Source organism: Rosa rugosa, chromosome 5 (assembly GCF_958449725.1).
Source record: "Rosa rugosa chromosome 5, drRosRugo1.1, whole genome shotgun sequence".
Classification (NCBI taxonomy): Eukaryota; Viridiplantae; Streptophyta; class Magnoliopsida; order Rosales; family Rosaceae; genus Rosa; species Rosa rugosa.
This window is the reverse complement of record NC_084824.1, coordinates 41,048,037-41,070,773: the sequence shown is the minus strand read 5'-3', so window position 1 is coordinate 41,070,773 and position 22,737 is coordinate 41,048,037. Positions and strand designations below refer to the sequence as shown.

The window sequence follows — 22,737 nt, the reverse complement described above, 5'->3', positions numbered from 1 at the left end:
GACATAAAAAATAGCCATTATTCGTAACATAGAGCATGAAACTTGTAAAATCGTGTTGTAGCACCTCTTTTATAACACATAGTATAATACTTAGAAAAGTCTAATCAACTATAGTCCTTGAAATTCATACCAACCTGCATAGAAGGATTCCCTGAGCTCCCTCACCACCTCATTATTCATCACAGCATCCCAAACTGCTCTATCAGATGACAATATATGAAACCACTATTCTCTACACACACAAAATACCCTTTATGACATAATCATACGAAAATGCAAGTGAGATTCGACAACCACGCAAAGATACTAGTATCTTGAATCATTTGTGCAATTAAAATTCAAAAACACAAAAACCAATATGTCGAGTGTGTTGCAAAATAAGGGTCAACAAGAGATAGGGACCTGAACAAATGACTCATTCTGTAATAAACTGAAAGCCTCATCCCTGAGGCTGGGAATTACAAAGGTAAACAGAAGGCTCCATCCAATCTGATTCTGTCCCAAATGAAGATACTCGTTGCACCGAACCAGAAGCACTCAAAATCTAATCAACTACATCCTTGTCCAAGTACTCTGAACCAAATTTATAACAGATAAACTGGGGTTGATGAGTTGGACTGAACACCCTATTAATGTGAAAGCATATCAATTTAACACCGTCTCATGAATGATGACAGTTATAGCATGAAATGCAATGTCAATATAAACCAAACTGTGCATAATTCAAAAACCAACGATCATAACCAAGTCACAAAAAACACATATGACCAACTAACTAATTTATATAGGGTATGTAGAAAATCATATATATGTTACAAAAGTACTAATCAATTAGCCAACTTTTGTGATCATAGTATCATGCATACAACATTTTGGTCCATATAAATGAATATAAAGAAAGAGAGAATGAGTCGTTATATTGTCGAAGAGCAGAAACAGCGTTGTGAACTTCATCTCCAGAAGGAACAGGTCCAAGAACAAAGTCATCAAGAAACCCATGAGCTTTCTCAACATCTTCACTCTCGTCCACATAAACCCAATCGAAATCATCAAACTGAGGTGAAGTGGGCCAGTTTGACCCGCCGGAACTAACAAAAACATGCACCAAGATTCACAATCAAACACAAAGTTTCAAAATTGACGAACGCGAACCGAAACCCAATTTCCCAAAAGATGAAACAAACAGTCCCAAAGCCAAAAATTTCCATACCGCGGAAGTAAAATCGGTGTCACATAGGCCCTTCTTCCTCCTGAAGAGGTGCAAAAACGAATCAGCCAACCGACTCTTCTTCTAGGTATTGTTGAACCCGCCCAAATCCTCGATATCGGGTTGGGAGCAACCCGAAAGCCTCCTCTTGGAAACGAGGGTGTTGGAGTGAGTTGACTTGAAGTTGGAAGGAAACGCTCTCACTGTGGAAGGGATTAAAGAGCGAGCGGAGAGCAAGGCAGCATCGAGTAGAGAAACAAGCATAAACAAGAGAGAGAGAGAGAGAGAGAGAGAGAGAGAGAAAGTGGATCTGGAAGACTCTTTCCTCCATCATCGATCTCCGACCACCAAGGTGGACTCACCGCAGCCACCATCTTCTTCGCCTTCGTACGACGAGTCAACGGCAGACTGCACGTCCTCCGGCCACAACGAGAAGCAAGTCACATAGTTCCGTGCAGTCCACCTTCGAGATGAGTCACAAAGAAAATGGGCCAATGGGTGAGGTAGAGAGAGAGAGGCTTTCGGGGAAGAGAGAAGACCGGAGGATGGGGGGAAGACAGAGAGAGAGAGAGATAAGGTTTCGGGGAAGAGCAGAGAAAATGGGTCAGTGGGTGAGGTAGGGTGGGAAACTGACTAAGTCCAACTTTGTTCCCCGCTTATACGAAATGTTTTAAACTTGGTCTCTCCGCCATTTTGAAAATTTTCAAACTCAGACAACAGCAATTTCAGTATATTGTCTGAAAGAGAGTTGCACAATAGACAATTGAAAAACTGTTGTGTGAATCAAAACAATCAGACGACATCTTTTTCAACCATTGTATTAATGGTAATTGCACAACAGAGAAGTAATAACTGTTGTCTGATTAAAAACAATCAGACAACATCTTTTATCAACCATTGTATAAATGAACCTTGGACAACATCACGTAATAACTGTTGTCTGAATTGACTCATTCAGACAACATCAAAAAAATCAACCATTGTCTGAAATGCTTTTGCACAAGAGCCAAGAAAAAACTGTTGTTGGATTCGAAAACTTAGACGACAGAATATTTCTTGCTGTCGTCTGATTATTTTAGACAACAGTTAAAATGTTTGCTGTCGTCTGATATGTGTTGTCTAATTCCGAAATTGGTGTAGTGAGAGCACCAAAAAGAAAACAGGGAGTGGAGGGTGATGAAACTGTCCCATAGCGGCTAATGTCTAAAGGATAAACTGAATTAAGAACATGGATAATGAAAAAAGTGTACTGGGGTTGAGTAGAGAAGTAAGAGACTTCATCTTGTTGTGCCTCTCAATGGGGAGCAAGATTAGGAAGTGATTATCTAAAGGGTGAGAGGTAGGTGTTTCAACAGGAAGGTAGAAAATTCTAGTGAGAAGGAGGAGACTCTCTCTCTCTAGACATTTCTCAAAATTCCGGGATCCCCTACATTAAAACAGATTTGTGACCAAAATTTAAGTCAACAGTTCAATTCTAAATATGGGCAAGGTGAAGAAGAGAGATAACATAATTCAACCCAATATCCCATAACTAAACTATTCCGTGGATAGGAGGGATAAAGCCAACCCTAACAAAGAACCCAAAGCCCATTCACACCATCTTCTCACCCAAATGAGAAACTCACTGCCATTCAGAATTGTTTCTGGTATTAGGGCTAGTTTGGGATTGCTGTGACTTTTAAAAAAAACTGCTGCTGCTGTGTTGTGAGAATAATCAGCTGTGAATTAAAACAGTTTCGTGTTTGGTAAATAATATTTTTAAAAGTGTTGTCAATACATAAAACAACTGCAGAGCGTGTTTTGATCCACAACAGCTTCTAAAAGCAACCTCTGGGCTACTTCTAAAATCTGCTGCCAATGACCTATAACTTTCAATTAAAGCTGCTTTTTATTATTTACCAAACATAATAAAATCTAAAATTTTGATCAAAAGCTGATTTTTTTTAAAAGCGAAGCAATCCCAAACGGGGCCTTAGTGTTTCACTATTTCTGGCATGAACTCAGAATCTGTGAAAAAGTCTTATGACCCATATCCTTAACAACTCTATCCCAATCTTTAATTGCCTTGAGAATCTATATATGATGTTTGAACATAGCACCAGGATTCTTGGAATTACAATTACAGTAGCATGTGTCCTAGAACATCAATCCCAGCAGCAGAATTTCAGCAGAGGAATCTTGGAACAACAACATAGCAGCAAGATTCGCGGGATTAGGATCACAGGCTAGCTCAGGCATAAGCAGCATACCTAATGCTAAGTCATGCTTCCTTTATCCTATAAATTGAGGGTTTTTACTACTGTAATCGACATTCGGAAACAACCTAAAAACAAACACACAAATCAAGGAATAATCCCAAGAAATTCCCCAATACCTATCCCAAAACTCATTTCCAATCCTAAAAGCCATCAACCACTATTCGAATCTAAACCTTCTTGGTTTGTGTAAATCTCTCATCTTCACTACAAATCATATTTTTCTCGCTCCCACACTACTCAATCTTGCCAAGCCTTTACTAAAGTTGCACATTTGATTTTAGTGTTGTGAACATGGAAGGAGCTATTGGGAGGGACACAACATCACGCTTCTTAGGGTTTTTAGTCCTTCAAAGTTTGCTAGGCCTAGTCTTTGCTAACTCAGACAACAGGGACAAGATTTTAGGCTCAGCCATGATGATTCCATTGCCGTACAACTCCGACCAAAAGTGCCCCGACAAAGGGCGACGTGCTGGAAAAGCGAACATCTCAAGTGAGAGACATTGTTTTCTGGTGAAAGGTCATGACTATAGTATTAATAGTTGGAGATGTATTTGGTGAATCTTTTATCATAACTCTATAATAGTGTTGATCCTGAGGGATGCAGTTTGAGACGGCTGTATCAGGCTACCGATCTCCAGTCGGCCTCAGATAGTTTGACATTCATATATCTTGAATACTATTTAGAGCTAAATTCATTATACCTCCTTAAACTATACACCTAAAATTGTTTGTGCCCCCGAACTTCTAATTTGATCACTTATGCCCTTATACTCTCCAATATGATCAATCACAACCATTAGTAAACTAGTTCATTAATTTCTTCATAAATTAGTGAAGATGCAAGTCCCCTCAAAGTCAATTTTTAGCCTTGGCCGTGTAATTGGTGTGATTATTGCATGATTGAAAGCAAAAACTAGTTTGAGTGTTCAATAATATTATAGGAAGAAAATTGATGGATTAGTTAGGATTGGCTATAACCAATCAAATTGGAGAGTCCATGAGCACATGCAATCAAATTAGAAGTTCAACGGCACAAATAATTTTATGTATAAAGTTGAGGAAGGTAAAATGATTTTAGCTCTAGTATTTATATATATTGTGCCAACAAAATACCAACAGGTACATGTGGTGTATTAGTTTTTTTTTTTCTTCCTATAATTTAAGGGCAAAATTAGTTCTTCTTCTGTTTATTCATTTGAAGATGACAAAATTTTATTCATCATTCAAAACAACAATGTCAAATTTTTTATTTTTATACTTTTCTTTTATCGTTTTAGATCTAGGAAATGAATTCTATATATAATTAAAAATAGGGAAAATGTCCATTTACCCAAATTTGAGCTACACTAACCCTATTTATCCAAACATTTTTTTAAATTCCCACTTACCCAACAAATTACATATTTTTTGCCCTAATACCCAATTAAGTTATTTTTTTATATTAATTTTTGTTTATTCTTGGAACAATTTTGTCCTCTCTCCCTTTGTCACTTAGAGAGAGAGAGACTCTTCACTGGAATCCAGTCGCCGGACTCTAGTCATATTTTTCTAGCTCCCACACTACTCAATTTCGCCAAGCCTTTACTAAAGTTGCACATTTGATTTTAGTGTTGTGAACATGGAAGGAGCTGTTGGGAGGGACACAACATCACGCTTCCTAGGGTTTTTAGTCCTTCAAAGTTTGCTAGGTCTAGTCTTTGCTAACTCATTTTCATTGTTTTCTATTAATAATTGTAGCTGATGACAATTTTGAAATTTAAAGAAAAAATTTGGTTATAGGTTAAACAGAGTGTTTAGTAGGGTGGATATAGCCGCACCAAGAAAAAATTTATAAATGATAATTACTAGTTTTCAGATGAGACCACATTTGTAACCATTCAATTGGTGCAACGTGTAGTTACAACTCCGATCACGATTGTTTGCTTCTTTAAAACGAAAGACGTTTCTCTCTTGTTCTACGAGTCTTTCCCCATATATGACCCAAATAACCCAAAGGGAAGACCCGCCCGACCCGACCCGAGAGTAGTGGGAGGTAATTAAACGAAAGTCTCGACCATCCGTTGGGCTTGAGCTAACTTGCCAAACACTGCCTACCACTCGCCGACCAGAAAAAGCCTTGAGCTAACACCCACTGCCCACCACTCGTTTCTTCGCCTGATCTCTTTCGATTCCGTTTTTCCCTTTTCATGGGGTGAATCACAAGCAATCGTCTCATATCTTCATTCCAGTAACCAATTGCCCCCCAATAAAAATTTATTGGGGGTTAATAAAAGTTTTCGGCGACCTCTTTGCAAATTTCCTGCAACCTCTAGACCGGTGACCGGAGTCTGACGTCTTATTTTATTGCCTCCCAATAAACTTTATTGCCTCTAATAATACCCAATAAATATTTTATTGCCCAGAATAAACTTTATAAAAATTTATTGGGGGTTAATAAAAGTTTCCGGCGACCTCTTTTCGAACTTCCTGCAACCTCCGGACTGGTGTCCGGAGTCTGGCGTCCTATTTTATTTCCCCTAATAATATCTAATAAACATTTTATTGCCCCGAATAAACTTTATAAAAATTTATTGGGGGGTAATAAAAGTCTCCACCGACCTCTTTGGAAACCTCCAGCGACCGATGATAGGATTTCGGCCGCCGATGAGCGGATTCTGCGACCGGTGACAGGATTTCGGCCGCCGATGAGCGGATTCTGCGACCGGTGACAGGATTTCGGCGACCGGAATCCGACGAGGTTTTCAATGACTTTTTAATTATTTAAAGGACAAACTTGTGTTTTTACATTTAAATTGGGTAAGTGGGCACACAAATCTTTTAGTGGAGTAAGTGGGCATTTATTGGGCCAAAATTAGGTAAATGGTCAAGAGCCCTTAAGAATAAAAAAAAAAAAAAAAAAAAAAAAAAGGGTGGGGCTATTTTCACCCCACCAAATGCTTTGTTCACCTTACAATTAAATTTTTATCTTGAAACTTTCAATTTCACCCTAAAAAAATTTAGATAAAAAAAAAAAAAGATATCACCATTGAAAATGTGAAACTGGAAGAAGAAAAAAAAAATGCACCATCGTGCGGCAATCCCATGCCTTCTAGTTTCTTTTTACCCTTTCGATTTATTTCCTCTTCTCTATCTTCTCCCTTCATCAGCTATTGTGACGTAGAACAAAATAATACTAACCAACAATTCTTTTCATTTGTTGCTATAGTATGAAAATTTTGTCTAACTAATTATTTGGTAAGCTAGCGATGAAGAAGCTGAGATGGTTTTTTTTTTTTTTTGATCAAATGGGAATTCATTCATCATCAATAAATAACTACATCAAGGAGTATATAGTGGCCTCACTAAACCCTACAACAAAGCATAGGGAAGAGTACCACACTCCATTTCAAAGACTCAATGACTTAGATCATTAACTAGAACTGGACTTAACCAATCTGGAATCATTCTCCACCAATAAGTAGGGAAAGACATAGAAAGGCCAGCTCTTGCCACACAATGGGCAGCCTTATTACACTCTCTGGGTACATAACCCCAGCTACAAGACTGAAAGTGACTCAAGAGTACCTTTGCTTCATCTACTAATGCTCTATCCGGACTGAAATCCTCCTATGATGAGTTAACAGCCGTGAAGATGTTCTGGGCATCACCTTCAATCTCCAGGTGTGAAAACCCCACTTGAAGACAAAAATGTAACCCATTGATTAAGGCTAAAAACTCACATGTTTGCGGGCTCAGAAATCCTCTCCCAGGTACAGCAAGAACACCAACGCATGCCCCATCCTCATCTCTGCAAACTGTGCCGGTTCCAAATACACCCTGGTCAATCTTCAGTGCACCATCAATATTTAGTTTAATTGTTCCCGGCCGTGGACACCTCCATGAACACTCTTGTTGCCCATGTGAAGACCCACCATGATGTAACGGCTGAGATGATAATTTTTTGTTTTTTGTTTTGTTTTGTTTTGTTTTTTGGGTATAGATTACAGAAAGCTGAGATGATAAAATGGATGTCTGTTGGTAAAGTTTTATTTATCGATAAAATTGATTTTGTTCAAGTAAAACCCTAATTTGTGTTTGGCCCAAACTCTAGATTACTTGACCTAGTGGTAATAGGGTTTAATTAGAAGAATCTAGAGATTATCTTTCCTTGTATGATTCAGACTCTATACATTGTAATCCTTTATATAAAGAGGCCCATATTATGAATGAGAATACACAACGATTTCCTCTCAATTTCAGTTTCTCTACAACATGTTATCAGCACGAAGCCCTAACCCTGAAACAAATAGCCAAACCCTAAATCCGAATACAAAACCTTGAAACCCTTTTGGCCCCCGCCACACATCTTAAAGCCCTCCTTCCCAGGAGTCCAGAACCGGCGGCACCACCCCAAGAACCGGCCGGAAACTTACTGAACCGGCCACCGGAAGCTCCAAACAACCCGTAGCAAATATTTCACCAATTTAACACCTTTCGGAATTCCAATTGCTACCAAATTTTTCCAGCAGTAGCACCTCAAACCCAGAAATCCAGAACCAGAAGAAATTCCCTGAAAACCGGCTAAAACATGCTAAACTGGCCGACTGAAAGTCCGGCAGAAAAACCGGCAGAAGAAAAGAAAAGAAAAAAAAAAAAAGGAAGAGGCAGCCGAAGCCGAGCCCAAGCCGCAGCCCAAGCCACGGCCCACTGACGCAAGCCACATCAGCAGCACAGTCAACAAGCGGTCAGCAGCCACGTCAGCACCGGTCAACTCTGGTCAACGCCGGTTGACCGTTTCCGGTCAACTTTCCGGCCACTATTCCGGCTGCCGCCGGCGACTTTTCCGGTAGTTTTCCCGTGACTTCCAGCCACTTTTCCGACGACTTTTTCCGGTCAAGATTTCCGGCAATTTTTCAAGGTAAACTTTTCTAAAAGTTCCCGTTTTTGAAGTTTTTATTGTTTTTCTCTTCTTTTTCTCGGGGACTTGTAACCTCCCTTCTTCTACCCTCCTTTCTTTATCATAGGGGAGACTTAATTAAGCCGAACTGTGGGGGTTCGTGCTCACTCCAAGATTAGAGCTTGTAGGGTCTTCCAAACTTAGAGTTTGTTGAGAAGTTATGATCGACCACAAACACATCATTGTTTCGATCTAATCCAACCCCTCTTGGAATCGAATTTCTTGGAAGCGACTACGCTAAGAAATTTTATATGTGTTCGTGGTAGCCTTTTACGCTTCGAAACTAACCCTTTTTCTTGTTCTCTTTCAGGAAGAGTAACCTGAACAAATTGGACTTTGCTCCATTGGGAACAGCTGGCTCTGGATATCACAGGTGGGTTCGTGATGTCCGCCAGCATCTCAAGGCCGATGGAATCCTAGATATGATTCTCGAGTTTAGCCAGGACGTGTTAACTGTTGAGCAAGCTCAAGCTTTGGAAGCAAATAGAGCAGCCTTAGAGGCAAATAAGGCGAAAGCCATCATCCTAATGACTCGTCATATGGATGATTCGCTCCAGTACGAGTGTATGAATGAAGAAGACCCCAGAAGGCTGTGGGTCTCACTTGAAGAAAGATTTGGCAACGTCCGTGACTCCTTGCTTCCTGACCTAGAAGTGAGATGGCATAGCCTCCGCTTCTGTGATTTCAAGTCAGTTCTTGACTACAACTCGGAAGCACTTCGCATAAATCCTTAATGGAATTCTGTGGTAAAGAGATCACAAATGCGATGTTGATTGAGAAGACTCTCTACCTTCCCCGTCTCTGCATTGATGGTTGCTAAGAACTATCGAATTGATGTTACTACAGGACGGATAACAAGGTTTCATGAGCTCATTGGAGCTATGAATGTCGCTGAAAAGCTGATAGCTAAATTTATAAGCTATTGATTTTCCTTATTCACACTTAAGATTGTCAATTGTAGCAAGGGTAAACAAGGTTCTTTCCCGCAGAGGACTAAGGTTATAACTACTCAAAACAATGTCACAAAAGTGACCACTGTTCCTAGCGAACAGCAGTCGAAAACCTAATTAAAAACCTAATCTAAGCTACTCAGAAAATTACGAAAATTTACAGAGATATACTAGACACACAGGGAGTCTTGCACACAAAATTTGGTATTATTCGGATTTGATTTACTATTCTGAACAAATACGAAAATATAGAGTACAGAATCTGAAAATAACAAAAACTGGTTTTAAGATGATTTGAAAACAATATGATGAAGATAGTTAGGGAAGATGCATCCACCCTGGACAATCACACACAAGATAATTTGTTCAATCCTAATTCAATTATCTAGATGAAGATGCTCAGGTTGGCTCGGTACCAAGCAACACAACCTATTACCCTTTCTTACTTCGTACGCTAGGCAGGAAGTGCTCTACACCTAGACTATTCCCAAGCAATGCAACCTAAAGGTACGCTTATTAGATTAAACATGCAGTTATCATTAAGGTCTAAAAGAGTTTGAGATATCACTAGGCATCGCAATAAACTTAGCGCCTTGCTAAACCTAGGACTTAGTTTACTTGATAGTGAAAACTAACAATTGCTTCTCTAGAAGGTTTGAGGAATCCAACTATTGATCCAGGCATCAAACAATCAAAGCATTAGAATCCAAACATGCATACTAAGCGTGCACTCAAAGCATACAAGCAAGCATTCATCATTGGAAAAGTAGTACACAAAAGTCTCGTCTTGGATTAAAAGAAAATAACATCAAAGGTCAAATCATCTTGTAGTTCATGTCTAGGGGCTTCAAGCAGCCCCTAACTAATAAAAACTAGTTAAACATAGAAGAAACAAAACAAACTAAAGAAGGGGAGGAAGAGAGAGAGAGAGCTGCTGCAGATTGATCTCCTCTTATATGCTTAGAGGTTAGGAAATCCAAAACATAAAAGAATTAGGGTTCACGTGCTTAGGTGGAGTTTTCCTATTGGCTCTTGAACTTGATGACTCATTCATTACAACCATTTATATCATGCCATTTGTCTATATTAAGCTGAAATATGAAGCACAAACTCGTCCTCGGGCTTCTCGGTGTGATTTGGGCCTCGAAACATAAATTCCCGTCCAACCTCAGATTCACGCGCAGCCTGACCTTCTTGTACTAAATCGGCCATAACTTCTTCTAGAAAAATGATATTGATGAGCCGTAAAAAATTCGGAAACTAGACATCCGAGGCTATCCATAAATATAAAGATCATCCTCTGGATCGTTCTGAGATAGTCTCAGTGCTCTGTCGAAGTTAACTGATCTGCACAGGCAGATTTCCTGATTTTGCTTTTCAATCCCTCTTTTACTTCTTTTCTCGTTCTTTACACCAAGATACCTATAAAACAAATAAACAAAGTAAATAACGAGAAAATACACTAAACTAACAAAGAAAGTATAGAGATTAATGCTATTAATATCGCATAATTATGCTCCTATCAAAAGCATGACAACATCCTTGTGAAGAACTATAATTCGAGATCCGTGGAAATAGAGCATATTCCGGAATCCAATTATAGTCGCGCGCCTAAGAGAAGGTGCCAAGAGCAAAACCCTAACATTAGGGATACTTCTGGACTTTCTGGTCCATATAATCGCTCTACTTGGGAAGGTAATCGCCAAAATAGGTGAACACGGAACCGAAGAGGTCAACGTGGAAAGAGAGAGGGAGGCAACGCCTCTGGCCATGTTGGTGGCGCCACCAACACTAAGAGCCATCTAAATGACGCTTTCAAAGCGCCTCAATCAATGGAGTTTGAGCAAAGAGATGTATGTTCTCGATGTGGAGTGTCTGATCATTGGGCACACATTTGTAGAGCTCGTGAAGAACTTGTCACCGCCTACAAAGCATATTGTGAGGCAAGAGAAGCTCACTATGTGGAACAAGAAGATCAAGACGATGATCTAGAGTGAAGGGTTGAAGACTACAAATCTGGCTGGGATCAATAGATCGCCAATTCTGTTTAAGTTTTTATTTTCCAAGAGATGTAATAGGCAATTGCCATATACTTTGTAGTAAATGCCATTGGTTTAGTTTTTCTTCACATAGGCTCATCCAAAATGAGTGTGATGTCTAGGAAGGTTTTGAGATAAGTGGTACTTAAGCGAGCTTTGCTCCATCGACATCTCTCTACTCACCTGGTCATATTTATTTTGGAGTTACCGAAAGAAGTCAAACGACTACCTTTGTTTTGCATTCGCTAGCATTTGGGTTAGATTCTCCTAATGGTTAAGAGACAATGATGTACTCCGTTGGCTTATGAATAAAATTTCGAGTTCTTTTCATTATGACTCAATTTTGATTCTGAGCATATTACTCTGTGACTACGATGGCTGGGCCATCAGTATTAATTCAAGGACATGGAATAGCCCAAGTTCCCCTTTCCAAAAGGCACCTTGATTACTGTCGCAAAAACTCTCTACGCTCTTAGGGCAAATCGCACCTATGAGTAGCCAACAGATTTCATGCGAAAATGCATGTAGAGAACGGAAATGAGTTCCTTTGAAATACCTCTAATGATTGCGAACAAATGCGCATCTTAGAGAAGTTTATGTGTCTCTCTAGTGGACTCTATGTCACTATTCGAGCTATTAATCCAATAAAAGTTATGAGAGAAGATCTCTTTGATTTAGACACATATTGGCTTTGTCACGACAAGATAGATCATCCTAGTCATGATATGATGCTCTGTATACTAAAGACTTCACACGGACATCCATTCTTCAGAGTGAAAAGAAGCAATAATCAAAAATTGATTCCAGGACTAAGTAAGACAGCAACCACCGCAGCATCTGGCGCTGCACCTGTCTTGGGACGCCATAGGGCCGCCCAAGTCCCTCGTGATGACGCCATAAATGGCACCAACCATGAGCATGACACCATAGTTGTTCCTCCCAATGGCCATGACGCCATACATGCTAATTCCCATGGCTCCAATGCCATGTTGGGAGATGTAGTCACACATTTTGCTTCTAATAGCGCTACAGACGCTTAGCCCCAACCGAAATCCTCATTGGTTGATTCTAAGACCTCTCGCTCGTTTTACAAAGCCCGTTCCTTAGGGAGGTTAGGACTGAGACCCTCCTATGCAAATGATATGAAAATACTCATTTTGTCCTTACATAGAATCCCCATGGATTCTATGGACTGATTCAACCAACTTGTGGACGTTTAAATATCTCATGATGTTGGTTGACACGCAAACACGCTGGTCACGTGTTGTGCCATTGTCCACTTGTAATGCTGCTTATACTACACCCCTAGCACATATCATATGACAACGGGCTCACTCCCCGAATCATCTTATTCAGTCAATTGGATTTGACTATGCTAGTGAGTTTACATCAAAGACTCTCGATGGTTATTGCATCGGGACTGATGTTGGACATCATATTCCCATGCACACACCCAAATGGTCTCACGGAAACGACTACAATGGTAGTCCGGACATTGGTAATGCGCACAAATCTCCTTATATCCACTTGGGGTGATGCAATATCGCATGCAGCTATGCTAATTCATCTACGACCCACTGCCACTCAATCTACCTCTGCGTTACAGCTAGTGACTGGGTACAAGAATCGTACTTACGCATATTTGAGTGTGGCATTTATGTGCCAATTGCGCTGCCACAACGCTCTATGATGGGTCCGTATAGACGAATGTGCAACTACGTTGGATTTGAGACTCCAACAATTGTCCGCCACTTAATGCCCTTGCAAGGCGATCTCCATACCGCTAGATTTGCGGGTTGTCATTTTGATGAGACAGTCTTCCCGTCGTTAGGGGGAGATAAGAACACAGATGTTCAGCAGGAACGATAGGAATTGTAGTGGTCTGTCCCCACTATGTCTCATCTCGATCCCTACTAAAGTGACGAGATCACACATCTGCTGCAAATATGCCTGCAAGGATGTACGTCCCTACGAGAGGACGTAGCGCCACTCTACACAGAGGTAGGCATGGCGCCAACGCCAAAGAGAGTGGCACTCTGGTGTTACAGGCCATGGCCCTAGCTAGGATGCATGGGAGGCCCGTGGGTTCGAATGATACTTTGGCACACTCCAATCCTTTGATCATCGACACTCAAAATCCGTCTCATGAGTATCTTCCGGGTTATGGTTATCGTTGGGGGACGCCTCAATGTCAGAACCTATTCCTGAGAATATAGAGCTCTATGAAACTTACACTAGTGTACATGAGACGTGGGATAGAAACTCCATCATAATTGATGATGTAGTTGCGCATTTCGTTGCGTATGAGTTTGTTGAGTCAGATGATATCGAACCACGCTTCGTTGATGAATGAATGCCAACGTAGAGAGATTTGGCCTAAATGGAAAGATGCGATCCAAGTTAAGTTGGATTCTCTAACGAAGAGGAAGGTTTTTGAGCCAGTGATGTCAACACCTCCTAACATAAAACATATTGACTAATGGGTCTTCGTTAGAATGCGTGATGAGAAAAAGATATGGTAATCTCGCCTTATGGCTCAAGGCTTCTCACAAAACGCCCTAGAATCGACTGCGATGAGACATATTCTCTCGTAATGGATGTCATTACACTCCACTACCTTGTCAGTTTGGTAGTTTCCAAATAACTGAACATGCAGCTTACAAATGTGGTCACTACGTATCTCTATGGGGATCTAGATATGAAATACATGAAGGTTCATGGTGAACTTCATTTAACCAAGTCAAGTGGCTCTAGATCACGGAGCGCGTTTACAATAAGATTGAAACGCTCACTAAAGTGACTACTTGATTGGGAAGGGATATGCCCACGCGTTTCTATAACAAGTTTCGGATTCTATTGTGGTTCATGATCTTCGTTGGAAGCCCTTAAAGAGTTAAGGGAAACCACTGAACACTTGAAATCCGAGTTTGAGATGAAGGATTTTGGGAGAACACGATTATGTCTCGGTTTGGAACTTGAGCATAGTGTTGAGAGATGCTTAGGCGTTTTGACAAGGTCAAGCCTTCAAGCACCCCCCCCATGATCGTCCGTAGTCTTGATCCTGAAAAGGATCCTCTTTGTCCGAAGGATGATGGCGAAGATGTGCTAGAGGCGGAAATGCCCTACATAAGTACAATAGGCGCATTATTGTACTTAGCTCAATGCACAAGACCGGACATCTCATTTGCAGTGAACTTGTTAGCTAATGTATAGCTTTGCGCCAACGCGATGCCATTGGATTGGTGTAATAGATATCTTTCGATACTTGAGATGTATGATTGATATGGGCTTGTTCTATCCCTACAGAGAGACGATGGATTCGGACCCATCACACACCAAGAACGCCGCCAACACTGGCCTGCGTCCACTATCCCCATCCCAAAACGACATGTGTTTTGGAAGGTTTTGTTGATGTTGGGTATCTCTCTGACTCACACAAAGGTCATTCCCAAAATGGTTAAGTGTTCACCATGGGTAAAGACCGTGATATCTTGGAGGTCTACAGAATAGACCCTAGTTGCTATATCTTCGAACAATGCAGAGATTATTACTCTTCACGAAGTGGTTCGTGAATGTTTATGGATTGGATCCATAACTATGCATGTTCGAACAATTGTGGTTTGAAGTCTACCACAGATGAGCCTACGAGCATTTAGGATAATGCTGCTTGTTTTGAACAAATGAAGCAATGTTACATCAAAAGCGACAACACTAAGGATAATCAGCAACAACAAACTCTTCTCAAGATCAAAGTGAACTAGGTTCAATCTGAGGACAGTGTGGCAGACTTGCTCACTAAGTCATTGCCTAAATTCCACTTTCGAGGAACATGTTGGTAGCATCGTTTACGGAAGTTATCCGAACTTCCATGACCGTTGTCATCAGGGGGAGATGCAGACATCATGGGGAGATGTTTACATGTATGGTCTCGAAACGTGAAGGGTGTGTTGTGCTCTTTTTCCCCTTCGACCAAGGTTATTTTTGTCTCACTGGGTTTTTGTTACTCGACAAGGTTTTTAATGAGGCAACGAGAGAAGCACCGCGTTTGGGTAACACAAGGGGGAGTGTTCAAGTAAAACCCTAATTTGTGTTTGACCCAAACTCTAGGTTACTTGACCTAGTGGTAATAAGGTTTAATTAGAAGAATCTAGAGATTATATTTCCTTGTATGATTCAGACTCTATGCATTGTAATCCTCTATATAAAGAGGCCCCTATTATCAATGAGAATACACAGCGATTTCCTCTCAATTTCAGTTTCTCTACAACAGATTTCTCATTTTCATTGTTTTCTGTTAATAATTGTAGCTAATGACAATTTTGAAATTTAAAGAAAAAATTTAGTTATAAGATAAACAGAGTGTTTAGTAGGGTAGATATAGCCGCACAAAAAAAAAAAACAATTTATAAATGATAATTACTAGTTTTCAGATGAGATCACATTTGTAACCCTTCAATCGGTGCAACGTGTAGTTACAAGTTACAACTCCGATCACGATTGTTTGCTTCTATAAAACGAAAGACGATTCTCTCTTGTTCTACGAGTCTCACGGGCCGTCATTTCCCCACATATATATAACCCAAATAGCCCAGGAAGACCCCCGCCCGACCCGAGAGTAGTGGGAGGTAATTAAACGAAAGTCTCTAGTCTCAACCATCCGTTAGGCTTGAGCTAACTTTGCCAAACACTCGCCGACCAGAAAAAGCCTTGAGGAGCTAACACCCACTGCCCACCACTCGTTTCTTTCGCCTGATCTCTTTCGATTCCGTTTTTCCCCTTTTTCATGGGGTGAATCGCAAGCAATCGTCTCATATCTTCCATTCCAGTAACCAAGTGAACAGTAATGGAGTGGGACAGCGATTCGGATCTGAGCGCCGAGGAGGAGGAGGAGGAGGAGGTCAGCTCTTCCATGTTCGACGACGACGACGCCGCCGGCCCCGGTCCGCTTCCCTTCCCCGTCGAGAATTTGCTTCAAACGGCGCCGTGCGGGATTGTTGTTACCGACGCCATCGACCCTGATCATCCTATCATCTACGTCAACACCGTCTTTGAGATGGTCACCGGATACCGAGCCGAGGAGGTCCTCGGTCGCAACTGGTCTGTTTCTCTCTCTAATTCGCCTTTCCTTTGCTTTTTAGGGTTTCAATTTTGGGGAATTCCTTTTGTTTTTATTTCTTCTAGGACTTTTTCCTGAGGATGGTGATGAATTTTGTCTATGATTTTCGGAAATGCGTTGTTTTTGTTGCCGAAAATGTTAGAGGAGCTGCGTAATTGGTTTTATGGCTTGGTTAGATTTTGGTGTAGGCACTTGTAATTTTGCTTGGCATTTGGGAGCTTGTAAGTTTGTGAGTACCAATTTGCCTCTGTCTAGGGTTTTTGTTTGCGCTTTTCAATTGGACGCAAGCTAATTGAATTGGAGTTGCAAGTAATTAGTTTGTTGATTTTATAGTCGGATTGGTAGCCCACCAAGGCATATTGTGTTTAGTACAGAAAAGAAAAAATTTGACTTAGGGGAGGATATACTAGTGAATATAGGTGAAATATAATGGTTTATTGATATAGGATATGATAAATAGCAATACAATGAATTGTGTGTACTTACTGTAGGACCAGTACAAAGTTGTAGACTATAGTTTATCGAGGCGAATAATATGAGGTTCTAGCTATGAACTTATGTTATCATGAAAAATGATATAGTTCAGGGACGATTTGAGGCAAACATCAGGTTATAGTTAAGAAGATATGTGATGCGACAAGGTTCATCTCCTTGATGCTTAGTTGTGCATATACTGTTCCTCTGATTTTGGTGGAGAATTTTTATGATTGCTGGGAAGACGAAAAGGGAAAAAAAATGAGATGGACAAGTAGTCCATCAAGGATAATGGGATATAGTCTAAGTGAGTGTGTTGGGTATTTCTAGGCACAGTCAATGTCTTTAATATCGAAGCTGTAGAAAACACTTGAGAGAATTCCTTAACGTTCGCACTAAGCAAGTTTACTAACTTTGAGTGAGTGTAGCTAGGTTCAAGCAAGCATTCCAAGCTCTGCCGGACTGATTTACTTTATACAGAGAGAGGAAAAACAGCCATTCAAGCTCCTTTTGAATCAGATACTGGATAGGCCAGGCTAGGTGTAGCCCACTCTCTCTACTGTTTTGCTGAACTTGTCAACCCTTTGGAAATTTTTGAGAATGATAGATTATGGGATAACACTCTCTAAGGCTGAAAGGGATGGCATGAGTTAAGCATCTGACTCTAGGTGACTGTACTTTCATAATCATTTTCCTAATAATGTTCTAGAAACATCAGAAATGCTTTTCAATGGTATGAGTTTTGTGTCTGAGTTTTAGAAATTGGATCAACATTTTGGTTTGTATAATGTCATGACTTGCACCATTTTTGAAAAGTGCTGACGTCTTTTGTATAATGTCAAATAAGATTTCTGACATTGCTATACATATCCAACTTGATTTAAATGAAGTATCCTAAGGGTTTCAACAAATTGGATAATGTAGAAGGTAAGAAAAGCATAGGGTAATGCATGGTTTTGAGTTTCATTTTCCTATAACATGATATTTAGTTCCATCTAGAGTTACACCTGAGAAAACAGACCATACAATGAGCAGATTTGCATCAATCAAGAACTGAATAATTGTAGAACATGTAATAAAAAAGGAAATACAGAAAAGGCCAAACGAGGAGAGCCTGTTATAAAAAGGGGCCTATGTTTTCCTCAAGAAAAAGTCAGGACAGTGACATTCACAGAATATTAGTATCGTTTGCAAAATGTTATCGTCTCTCTCGTAGGTAAGATAACAATGTAAGATCTTGATAAGTTTTGGGTTTCCTATCCATTGTTTGTCTTTTTGATAATTGGAGTGTTTCAAGACTCTTTACAAAAGTAGAAATTGTTACTGTCATGGCTTTTTCCAAAAAATTAATTGGCTTTTGCGGCTACAGTCAGTGGCCTTTATGGAAAAGAAAATATGTATCCACAGCTCTTTTGTGTAATAGAAGTCCTGTTGGCCTTCTTTATTATTGGCCCTAGAAAATATGTAAATTTGATCTCGTGTATCACCTGGTGTTGGTGCTTTGATAGAATGTTATAGAAACCATGTCAGACATTGTGTTAGGGTCTCATATGGTATTGATCTACCTAATAGTGTGGTATTTGAGATCTTTCATAAGGTGTTATAGTTAGTCACTCTTACCACAGTTTCCTGGCCAATGCTGAGCTTCTTATGTGTGTGAACTTGGAATGATGTTGATATTAGGAACTAAGAAAGACATTTCTTCCCTTGCGATTCCTAGAATTTATTCTTTTCTAGCCTTAAGGATCAGACTGTGTTCCAATGTTCATCCTCTGTGGGGAGAAAAGGTCATTGATGCTATTATCACGTGGAAGATCCACCTCAGTGAAAAAATGCGAAACAAAAGATTGAGGCTTCATATTCCTTAGTACTTCTGACAGTGATAAACTTTGTGACTGTAGAAATATATAACCTATAGAATTTATCCTTTTCATTATATAGTATTGTAAAAAATATACACAAGGCTGATAGTTGGGTCAAAATTGCAGTCTGTAAGCAGGAAGCCTGTAACAGGAAATTTTCTTACACAGTTATAAAGTTGTCAACTGTAAATTTGTCAGTTTTGTGGAGGTCACTTAAAATTTTAGTGTGTATTTTATTCGTTTATGAAAATAAAGTTATCTTTTATATTGTGATTAAACTTGACCTCATAAAGGGCTTTGAAGCATAAGTGGAATGTGAGTTCTTTTGCTTCCTGTTTCAGACTGTATAATGATAAATATCTGGAGACATTGCAAGTCGATTTTTTTTTTTAGCGGCTCTGTATTTGTTGGAATAGAATGCTTGTATAACAAAATAATGCATTCATATCTGCCGCCCTTACTTATTTCGTTCTGATGTTGTGTATATTTGTCACAGCCGATTTTTGCAATATAGAGGCCCATTTGCCAAAAGAAGGCATCCACTAGTGGATTCTGCAGTAGTTTCAGAAATCAAAAGATGTCTGGAGGAGGGCATTGAATTCCAAGGAGAGTTGTTAAACTTTAGGAAAGATGGATCTCCAATGATGAATAGGTTGCGGCTGACACCTATATATGGGGATGATGATGTGATAAGCCATGTCATTGGAATTCAGTTCTTCACGGAGGTAGATATTGATCTAGGTCCAGTGCCTGGTACCACAATCAAGGAGTCTGCAAAATCTTCTGATCGGTTTCATGCTTGTCTTTCCGCTTTTCGTCCTGGATTGCCTCTGGGGGAGCGTAATATCTGTCGTGGAGTTTGTGGGATATTGCAATTGAGTGATGAGGTTATTGCTCTCAAGATATTATCTAACTTGACGCCTAGAGACATTGCATCTGTTGGGTCAGTCTGTAGGCGACTCTATGAGCTTACGAAGAATGAGGACCTTTGGAGAGTGGTCTGCCAGAATGCATGGGGTAGTGAAACAACCCGTGTTTTACAGGCTGTGCCAGGTGCAAAGAGGCTAGGTTGGGGTAGGCTGGCACGTGAACTGACCACTCTTGAAGCAGCGACGTGGAGAAAGGTCACCGTTGGAGGTGCTGTGGAACCCTCACGCTGTAACTTTAGTGCTTGTGCAGTTGGTAATCGTGTAGTTCTTTTCGGTGGTGAAGGGGTTAATATGCAACCAATGAATGACACTTTCGTATTGGATCTGAATGCCAATAACCCAGAGTGGCAGCATGTCCAAGTGAGCTCCCCTCCTCCTGGTCGTTGGGGCCATACACTTTCTTGTGTGAATGGGTCACATTTGGTGGTATTTGGAGGCTGTGGCAGGCAGGGTTTGCTAAATGATGTTTTTGTGCTGGATTTGGATGCAAAACCTCCAACTTGGCGTGAAATATCTGGGTTGGCTCCTCCTCTTCCAAGATCATGGCACAGTTCCTGCACTCTTGATGGCACCAAGTTGATAGTTTCAGGTGGTTGTGCAGACTCCGGAGTCCTTCTCAGTGATACCTTTTTGCTTGATCTCTCGATGGAAAGACCTGTCTGGAGAGAGATACCAGTAGCATGGAAGCCCCCTTCCAGATTAGGTCACACCCTGTCTGTATATGGTGGTAGGAAGATTTTGATGTTTGGGGGCCTTGCCAAGAGTGGGCCACTTCGGTTTCGTTCGAGTGATGTTTTTACAATGGACCTGAGTGAGGACGAACCATGCTGGAGGTGTGTCACTGGAGGTGGAGTGCCCGGTTCTGGAAATCCAGGAGGAATGGCTCCTCCTCCTAGACTTGATCATGTCGCTGTGAGCCTCCCAGGTGGGAGAATCTTGATCTTTGGTGGGTCTGTTGCTGGTCTTCACTCTGCCTCCCAACTTTATCTTCTGGATCCAACTGATGAGAAACCTACATGGAGAATATTAAATGTACCGGGGCGGCCCCCAAGATTCGCCTGGGGACACAGCACGTGTGTTGTTGGAGGGACAAGGGCAATTGTCCTTGGTGGTCAAACTGGAGAAGAGTGGATGTTAAGTGAGCTTCATGAGCTTTCACTAGCAAACTCTGTAATCTGATTGACAGTATATGGTAATATGGTGTAACCAAAGGGCGCAGAAGCTTTCAACTGCAACATTTCAGATAATTTGGAGGAATCAGTCAGGCAGAAGTTGCTATTTCAGTCACTAATCACTCTTGACAATTGTTACATTAGTCGGGACTTCTTTAGGTTCTGAAAGTTTCTTATATGGATTTGTTCTGGCTTGGGGTGACATTTCAGTTATTTCCAAGAGCGACCCTGAAACAATGTTTGTTTTTTGTGAGGTTTGTGTGAGACTGCCCTTCAGTACGGACAATGAATAATCTTCCTTGTCAGGTTAGTAGTATATAATGGACAGGTAGGTTTATATATGTAGGCTTAGTTTATTATTATGCCTGTGTTATCTGAATTCAGGTTCTGTAATTTGAACCAAACATGAAGGTGATGCTTGTTAATAGTAACGTATTGCTAGTTAGATATGTAATGAATATTTCTCCAGCTCTCCTTTACTCATTTAAAATATGTCATCCAGCTGAAAAGATATACAAGGAAAGATTGTGAGGCAGATTTCTGAAGAAGCCAGCACCCTAACTCTGTAGAACGTGGCGGTGTTGTTTTTGCGTCCAGATTAAGTTCCTTTTTCTGGCCGAGATGGTTTCTTCACTTTCTTGAGACTTGACAATTTTTCAGCCTTGGAAGGATGTGGCTTCTTTTGCTGCCCTGATCTTTGCCTTTAGTTTCTTTTCAGTTATGCATTTGTTTCCTCTTAACACGGCCGGAGATACATGCTCTTTAGTTTCCCTTCAATTACGCATTCTGCTGTCTCCACTTATCACAGCCAGATACAGTTGTTACAGTTATGCTTCCTTCGATTTCTTATTTTACAATTTGCACTTTACACAGCCGTATACATCTGTTATGGTTATAAAATTGAATATAGCTGTTTTCCTGTTGTTCAGCATTTGTATGCACTCTCGCTTAGTCAGTGAAATGGAGTCATTATCAGTTCCTGTAATGCTAATTATATATTGGGATAAGTTTTGCATGTGTTGGTTGCGGAATCGAGTTAACTTTTGGTCTGCTCTATGCCCATTGACAGTCTGTGAGTCATTATCAGTTCCTATAATGCTAGTGATTTACGAGGATAAGTTTTGCATGAGTTTTGGTTGTGGAATTGAGTTAATTTCTGGTCTGCTTTATACCCATTCGCGTAGTCTCTGACAGTCTCACAGTCTCTGTAGAGCTAAAGATAGATTGGGATAAGTTTTGCATCTTTTTTGGTTGCGGAATCAAGTTAATTTTTGGTCTGCTCTATGGGCATCTCAGTATAGTTCTGTGTTCTTTGATTCTGCAGTCTATATTTCTTTGATAGTCTTGTGTTTTCTTTGGCTCTTTGAATAAGTCGTAGTATATCCTTAGATTCTCAGAAAACGATGTATCTGTCATTCCTTTAGGATTTGTATTGTCATCCCACTCGTATTTTCCTTGCAATTATGTCATTGAGAATTCCTTTTTTTTTTTTTTGGGAACAATGATTCAGACTCTAGTTTAATTATAGGAGTTGAGTTGGTAAGTTCTTTGAATGCCACTAGATTGAGTCTCGTCTTGCCAGGGTTTTGGTGCTGTAGTTTGGCGTTTTTTGATTCGTCAGTCTGACATTCTTTGGTTGTTTTTTGTTGTCAATATCAATAGTCCTAGTATGGTTAGACTGTCCCGCCTACCTTTAATACTCTGGTTTCTGGTTAGTTTCACATCAGCAGTATTGCTGTGCTTTATGTTTAGTTTGCTTTTGTTCGATGTTCTGGAAAATATTAGTCTTAGGTT

The 22,737-nt window shown here is 40.3% G+C and overlaps 1 protein-coding gene across 2 annotated transcripts; it reads left to right on the top strand.

Annotated features, from left to right (window-relative positions):
- Positions 1 to 15,998: 15,998 nt before the first annotated feature.
- On the top strand, positions 15,999 to 21,928 carry LOC133713004 (adagio protein 1). 2 transcript variants are annotated; one of them, XR_009847704.1, is made up of 3 exons: positions 15,999 to 16,487; positions 19,339 to 21,249; positions 21,446 to 21,928. XR_009847704.1 is itself a non-coding variant. In XM_062139130.1 (2 exons), the coding sequence occupies exons 1-2, from the start codon at positions 16,234 to 16,236 to the stop codon at positions 20,948 to 20,950; spliced, it is 1,866 nt and encodes a 621-aa protein (XP_061995114.1). In that variant the 5' UTR covers positions 15,999 to 16,233; the 3' UTR covers positions 20,951 to 21,411. The 2 variants fall into 2 exon arrangements, 1 of the variants encoding a protein (XP_061995114.1); XM_062139130.1 differs by lacking the exon at positions 21,446 to 21,928 and having other exon boundaries at positions 19,339 to 21,411.
- Positions 21,929 to 22,737: the final 809 nt, after the last annotated feature.